Source organism: Cyprinodon variegatus, unplaced genomic scaffold (genome assembly GCF_000732505.1).
Source record: "Cyprinodon variegatus isolate N-32 unplaced genomic scaffold, C_variegatus-1.0 Scaffold1380, whole genome shotgun sequence".
Taxonomy (NCBI): domain Eukaryota; kingdom Metazoa; phylum Chordata; class Actinopteri; order Cyprinodontiformes; family Cyprinodontidae; genus Cyprinodon; species Cyprinodon variegatus.
The window spans coordinates 45,488-53,692 of record NW_015151833.1 but is presented as its reverse complement, the minus strand read 5'-3'; the positions used below and the strand labels follow the sequence as shown (position 1 = coordinate 53,692).

At 36.9% G+C, this 8,205-nt stretch overlaps 1 protein-coding gene across 1 annotated transcript in view; it reads right to left on the bottom strand.

The window, feature by feature from the left end:
• The window catches only part of LOC107103132 (ras-associating and dilute domain-containing protein-like), a 49,159-nt gene extending 43,778 nt beyond the window's left edge, over positions 1-5,381 (bottom strand). The window contains exons 1-2 of the mRNA XM_015402666.1: positions 4,753-5,381; positions 1,875-2,213 (exon numbers count right to left, since the gene is read on the bottom strand). Of these exons, the coding sequence (XP_015258152.1) occupies positions 1,875-2,213; positions 4,753-4,880 (467 nt within the window). The 5' untranslated portion in view covers positions 4,881-5,381. The remainder of the gene's footprint in view (positions 1-1,874; positions 2,214-4,752) is intronic.
• Between the last annotated feature and the right edge of the window lie 2,824 nt (positions 5,382-8,205).

Here is an 8,205-nt window from a genome sequence, read left to right as displayed (position 1 = left end):
TTTCAACCGTTGCGTATATTAGCTGCGACACATGAATCAAGATGCTATGGCTGAAAACATTTTATTGACAGATGAGCGTTGATATATGATTGGCCCAATTAAGGTGTATAAGCTGACATATAACTAACTGGCCTGCATAACATAGTGGGAAAAAAAACACAGATTTTAAGACAGGAATTTTTTTTTAATAAAACTTTTTTCTAACTTTTGGGACAATATGGTCTGATAAAGAATACATTTATATACATGTTTAAGCCAGAATGATTTAAAATTTAAATGACTTCCCTAGGCCTTTAAATGTAGTCCTGTACAAACACGCACAGAATTATCCAAACAATTTGGAAACTAGCATGTCGAAATGCTGAAAAATAAACAGCTTCTCCATAGCATGATGCAGCCACTACCGTGTTTGAGAATAGTGTTTTTATGAATGTAAGCTGCAAGGGCATTTTTCACATCTCCTGCCTTCCCTTAATGCTTTGGGACAAACGGTTAACAGGACTTTTACTGTCTTTCTATAAACATCAATTTTTTAGTTTTTTGTGATACTGTCTAATAATCTAATTAGGGATACATTAAAGTTGATTAATTTTTTTGATCGATAAACAATAAATTGATTATAATAGGTTTTTTATCAGTTTTCTTTTATATCAAGATGAACTTTCTATTAACATAAGGGCCTTAATATGTTTTTAACAATATGGTGAATTTAAAAAAGCAAGGCAGCACTTTATTTTAACCGATTTTTGTGTCAGCTGACTGTATAAACAAAAAAACTGTTTGCTTTTATTTTGCTATGAAGCTAGATGTATAAAGAGTATATACACAGTATATATATATATACAGGAACCAAATAGATTACTGAATAAAATCATATATTAAACATTTAATTTCCAATTTAAAGAGATATTAAACTATCAAAAGAAGACAGGTTATGATGATCCGACTATTTATCACTTAGTTTCAATAAAGAAACACTAATTGTGATATAACTTCTGCTTTCAGCAAAATCCAGGAAATAGTGCTGGAATAGACTTTATGCTGCCAGCAGCACCTTTAAACAGGTGGTTGAATTGTTAGGTGATTATTTAAGCAGTTTATTAAGTGTTTTTATTTACAAACAGAACAACTTTAATTTGTTTCTGCATCCTGATCTCCATTTAAGAGTGAAAATTTTCCAGGAGTAGAGTTTTCCATCTGAAAAAGTTCTGTAATTGATGCAGAATTGGGTTTATGTGCAGCAATGGTGTCTTCTATCCATTATTTGACATAAAGTGACGGTTTGGTAAAAACTGATGATGCCAACTGTAGCTAATTTAAACTATGTGTACAGAATTATTCACCCTGCATTTTTAAAACATCTAATCTCCTAATTAAGCTATTATAACCATTAAATATAGTTCTGGTTTATTTTTTCCCTGTCCCTTTAAACAATAAGACATAAACCTATTATTATGTTTGATAGAATGAATATTAGCCTTAAACTGTTGCAATAATCAATTTCTAGAACAAAACCGACATCAATACGAACTTAAACAACAGTCGTATAGTTTGTTTTAGATTTGGATTGCAAAAAGAACATTTCAACACAGTGTATTTTTAATTATTTCAATATCACATTATTACATTTAGACTTATAAAGCAGAAAAAAGCAAAACGTTTATTTTCCTTTTATGATTTCAAACAGAAATACATCAATAACAAACTGTATATGGAATAAAAAGCTGACCTATAAATCTATTTATGATGGTAATATTTTTCATGGAGACACATTAGAAAGTGGGAAAAAGAACCATCTAATTTCTAGCTGACCACAATGAACAGTGACATGATTGACATCTTTTCAGGACGTGTGTCTGGAAGGAAACTCTCACCTCTCTAAGGCCTCCCTCACCAGCTCCTTTGCACAGGAATGAGTGGTGGCCAACACGCTCTTGTAGTGGGTCCCCTGACAGATATCGCTGCCGAAGATCTTCAGGATCCCAGGCACAGATAACTGGCTGGAAAGCTCGGCGGGGTCATCAGCAGCCTGGTGCTCTCCGGTCAGGCTCCCGCTGCCCCTGGTCAGGCCGCGTCGCCCACCGTCCCGGAGGTTGGGGCTGTGGTTGAAAACCGTTGAAAGCCTGTTGTTGTGACGCCTGATTTTGCTCTTGGCCGGTTGCCGGACACCGACGCTCTCTGCAGAACGGACGGTGCTGTCCGACTTGTTGGACCTAAGACCAGACAGAGGGGGAACAGGTCAACACTCGGCAGGTGGTTGTGGCTCCAGATTCACTGACGCCGGCAAAGTTTATAACTGAACATTCGGTTGACAAAGCAAAAAAGTATTTCTTTAATCGAGGATATTTTAATATATCTGTTTTTTTTGATTGTCAACACTTTATTCACAACAATTTGGACAGCTCCCAACAAAGTTTCTACACATTTTCACTCAGATAGTAGAATATAAGTAGAAAATGTTTTTCTTAAACAGCTTTTTCTTCTCAATTTCTCTCAACCTGGGAAGAATTTAAAGCTAATAGCTACATGTTTTACTCCTCATGGCCAGTAGGAGGAGCGCTCAGGTTGGCCTGCCCTCATTCTTTACTTTTTGCTAGCCTGTTGATTGGTCTGCTAATGCTAAACAGAGGTTAGCATTGCTAAAATCAAGAACAGACAAGAAGCAACATCATTGACATCTATCACCACCAAAGACGATGAGAAACGGTGGCGAACGTTCCCCAGAGACGCCACCCGATGAAATCTACAACGAGGTGAATTGGTGAATCAACCAGGATGCAACAAAAGCCTAAAAGCTTTACTGGCCTCACACACCTTGGCAAAGGTCAGAGTTCATTATCCAACAACAGGAAGGAGCTTCCCTTCTCAGATGAAAACCAGAACTTACACCAAAAGAAACACATCATACAAAACAAAAAAAACATCCTGATGATCCAAAGATTTGGAGGAAAATATCCTTTTTTTTGAAACAGTTGGGTGAAAAATTTTGGGCTGTGTGTTTACACTTACATCTGGATATTAAAACTAATAGAGATAAACCGATGTAGGACTTTTTTTAAGGCCGACGATGATACAGATTATCAGTCTGACTAATCCCTTAAAAGTGCAGCCAAATTTTTTTAGGCTGATCTTTGAAGCCAATATTTATTTCTCCTACAGCATTTACATGATAAAAATGAGACAATGAAGACAAAAAGTGGAACAAATCCCAATATAAACAAAAAAGGAAACATTAAGGAAGGATAGTTAATGGAGGAAGTGATCTTAAGGCAATAATCCTCTGTATGTGTAGAGGAAGCACATTACAGCGACAGTCCAACACGGCAGAAGTAGTATTATGGTCTGGGGCTGCTATGATTTAGGGCAACGGTGTAAGCTCACATAGGGCAACTGCTGCATTACAAGTCTTCAGAAGGGTTGGTCTGGCTGTATAAATGAAACTTCTAATTTCATTATTTCATCTACACGCTGCTCTATATAGAAATATATTTTTTCCCAAATTATTTGGCAGTTTTAGCCAAATTTTACACTTTAAAGGAAAATGTACTTTAAGTCACTTTATATCATGATGCTGCTCCTTTTTGGCTCTTAAGGGCCTGATAAACTACCATGACTGGCCAGATTGGACCTTTGGTTTGAGACATAAACTTTGGGACTTTGACGACTCACATTTCATAGCACTGCTCACTTTCAAATAATCAGTTCATTACCTAAAGCTCACTTGGATTATTTAGCATGATGATGATCCAAAAAAACCAACAGGCCCTCTGCTGATGCAGTTTGGAAAGGTTCTAGTTTGGCGTAGTTTAGTCTAGATTTAAACCATGACGCACTTTGACACCTGAGGTAAAACCTGTTCAGGTTCCAAACTTAAATCCCTTGATTGCAGAAGGATTTATAACAATTCTGCAAAAAAAACCTCGACAATGACAGAAAATACTAATTTTTAGCCACAGTAAACGCTTGAAGAAAGTTTTTGTGGAAACCTTTAGGGGGTTAAAGTAAAGTAAAGCTCGAAAAACAACCTTCAGAGCTACTATGGTGCAGCTTCTATCTGCAATCCTGCTCTAACAAACCTGATTCAACTAAACTGGCTCCATACCATGCTTCTCACAAACTTGAGGGCAAGCAAAAGACTAATCTAGTTCATTTAGGTTGGAGGAGGGATGCATGTAGAAGTTGCATGCAGGGCATCTCTACATGTTTAGATCAGCTTGCAGAGATGGGGTCACAATATGAAAACATCTATAAATGATTCTGTGAAGAAATCTTGTTTTGTATGATTAAAATGTTTTTGATTGATTTACTTTATTGATCTCACAGTGGAACAATTTACTTGTTTTATCAGCTCTAATAGTCAAAAAAGAGAAGAAAAAGGAATGGTATAAATACAGTATTCACAATGCATCCACATATGATATCAGGGGTGACAAAAAAAGAAAAAGTTAACTAATTTATACATTTTATTTCAGTATAATATGAGAAAAAAGTCTGAATTCTGAAATTAAAGTCAGAATTCTGACTTTTTTCTCATATTATAGTGAAATAATATTTAAAAATATATAAATCAGTTAACTTTTTCTCTTTTTTTCCAATGTCCCTAATCGTCTTCCGTACATCACAATACTAAAGGTCTTTTCCACCAAATATTTTGACCTTTGATCGACTTTTTTTCCAATTTTTCCGTCCAATAATGATCTTACAGTTTCAGATGAGTGAAAAGCAGCTCTGTGTATTTATTAGCAGACTTACTGCAGGGATCCATTGCTTGGTTTCCTCCCCAGTTTGGCCAGGCGCCTCTTGGGAGAGCGGATGAGCAAACCCACAGGAAAGTTTAGGGCTTGTTTATTTACATGGCTGCTCCTCTCCTCCGAAATCATTGTTTGCTTGTTGTTTTTTTCAGCCTCACAGAAACAAGAAGGGATGACGGAGAGGACCGATGCGAGCAGCGGGTAGCATTGTCCCCTCGCGCCGCCGCTGCTTGCTAGCTCCGGTCGGAGGGGAGAAGTTTCTCAAAAAAAAACAGCAAAAAAGTTCACAGAACTTATGATTTTCCTCCAAAGATAAAATAAAAATCAAAAAAGCAGAGAGAAAAGTTCTCCTACAGCCCCGCCGATACCACCAAGCGGACCGTTATCCAGTTTTAACCGACATTCCTTCACGAAAAAAAGAGGAAAACTAAAACCTTTTCGATGTTTTACATTAAATGGATTCCAAAACGCAAGAAAAGTTGTTTCTTTTTTTCATTGAAGCAACCGGAGATAAAGTTGGTCTCCAGGAGAACCAGCGGTCCGTTCGAAGGGGAAAGTTTGTGGAGATGCGGTGGAATTACATCCCGGTTCATGCTGGGAGCAGTTAGGTCCGTTAGAGAGCGCAGCCTGAGCGGACTGGATGGAGCAACCTGCCGCTGCAGCCGGAGCTTCTCTGCGACGTCACCAGCGCGTGCCTCAAGGGGGCGTGGCTAAATCACACAGCGCTGTCTGTACCACAGGGGCCCCAATTAGTCCATTATGGCGTCCCACGATGCCCCTAATTAAAAACACATTAAATGTATTTATGTATTTTTAACTTTTAAGCAAAAAGCAGAATTATAATGAACCAAACAGACTACAAAAAAGGGCATCTGCAACTCACTGGAGAACTGTGGAGTATTTTCCTCTGTTCTTTTAAAATATATATATATTTTTGCTCTCTTTTGGTGATCTAGTAATTTTTTCTATTTTTTATTGGTCTAAAGAAAATGTTTTTTAGTACATTTGATGAAAAAAAAAGTTGCATGAGTAGTTTTCCATATTTGGTCAGGTTTAATGAATAGATGCGCCCATCCCTGTGGTTTTGTAAGAGTTGCCAAATGTTATTGGTTTCAGTTTCCACAACATTAAGATGAAAAAAACACAACAAAACATTATTGTGACCATCAAAACACAAAATCTTTGCAATTTATTTACCAAAAGGGACGGATTTAAGAAATTTGGGGCCCTAGGCAAAGACAGGCATGGGGCCCAATGAATTGAGAAGATAACACATAAAACAGATGCGTTATACAGATACAGAAAATGATAGTATAGACATACATTATTTGTTCTACCTTTATTCTCTCTCTTCTTATCCCTTTTATTACTGTTTTCCTCTGTTTTTCCTTTGTCACTTTTTCTTTTCATATTGACATTGTGCTCAGCTGACTTTTCATGCTGTCTCACAAAGAATCAAAGATTTTCCAATCAATAAGCCTACTCTAACTTAGCTAATTGCTCCTTCCTGTGTTTCCAAAAAGGCCAAAGTAAATAACCCAGTCCTTCTTTTCACTGTAGACAAGCCATGATCTGCTTATCTGTTCTCCATTTTTCATTGAAATGATATTATAGCTGCATGGATTATGACAGCAGACAAGACAGAGGAGAGCAGGAGGCGGGGTTACCAATTTCCTTGCTCTGGAGGGCAGAGTTCTCTGCTTTTATATGTAGTTGCCAAAGTCTCCAGTCACAGAAAAAGTGTCAAGATTTGCCGCTAAGCATTTTTTTTGTAATAAAAGTGCTAGAAGGGTCTGAAATTGTTAAATATAGCGACAAAAGTGCTAAGTTGGCAACACTGCTCTGCCCATCCGTAGTTTTCAAATTATTTGCTGCTGCTTGTTTGGACCTTTCTGCAAATACGGAGAAAATGGACCAATGTGGTGCACTTAATATTAGAAGCATTCTGAGGGCATTTTAAGGAAAGTATTTTTAATCAAAAACTGAATTAATGTGCACAAATCAGTAATACCTATATTAACCCTACATGTAAAAGTAGTTCTATGTGGCACCCAGGAACTGGGGGCCCTAGGCAACTGCCTAGTTTTGCCTAATGGTAAATCCGCCCCTGCTTACCAATTTGTAGTTTTAAAATATATAGCCTAATAAATATCAATAAAACTTGTGTCTCAACTTACGGTGCTGGTCCCCAGAATTCATTTTGCTGTCCAAATGTAATATAATCTGTGCGTAACTTCACCGATGTGGGAATTCCCAATGATTATTCCAGAATAACCTCATTAGCATTTCTCTTTTTAAATTACACCTATATACTTGTTCCCTTTCTAATTTTAAGTTTTAGAAATGTTGATGTTGACAGGTTTTGTAGATTTGGACAGAATTAAAAAAGATGCATCACTGATTTGTTCAGTTAAGATCCCTGATAGCATTAAATGAAACATTTTTCAAAATGTAATCTATAATAAATCCCAATGACATGATACTTAGAAAAAGAATGAAAAAAGAAAAAAGAAAAAAAATGCAGCATCTCTTATATATGCGGTTTCCCTCAGAGAAGCCGGGTTAAAATCCCTAATGCCTTGATTTTCAATGCAGGTGCTAAGGCTGTGGATTTAGCGAGGGATATTTGAGACAAAATTTAAAAACATGAAATTTCGGATAGAATAGAAAAGAATAGAATGAAATAGAAAATCCCTTTATTGTTCCAAAATGGGGAAATGATGGCGTCACACCAGCAAAGCCAAAGGCATTGTAGTAAAATGGTCACAGAAGTATAGACATTAAAAAGTATATAAATGAAAAACAGAAGTGAAGAAAAAATGTTAAAAATTAAAACATTGTACATAAAGCGAAAACTTGCGTTTTTAATAGAAATACTGTGCAGTCATTAACAAAGAATCAATAACCATAATATACAGCTGTGGCCATTTTTGAAATCAATGGATTTAAGAAATAGCAACAGCTGAAATGTAAAAAATGACAGCAGCATGTTATCTAAAGTCAAAAAATTAATAATACAGCTGTTTATATGCATAAATCGAGCGGAATACTATGGCGAAAGCCGTGCTGCTCTACTTGAGAAAGTAAAATCTTTTTGGCATCAAGACAATTATTCTTATTTCACATTGACAGAAAAGACACAATTAAAAAAAAAAGTGAGTCAAAAGGAAGAAAACAAAACTCAGCATGATTGAAAACACTCATTGGTGGGAGCAGTGATGGTTATGAAGTCTTACACCTGTTGGGAGGAAGGATCTGTGATAACGCTCCTTTGTGCATTTAGGGTGCAGCAGTCTGCCACTGAAGGAGACTCCAGTTCACCAACAGCTTCATGCATGTGGGGTGGGAGACATTATCTGACAAAAATGTTATTTTAGTCAGCCTCCTTCTGTTTCCCACCACCTGCACGGAGTCCAGGAGGGATCCTGGCACAGAGCTGTCCTTCCTGAAGAGC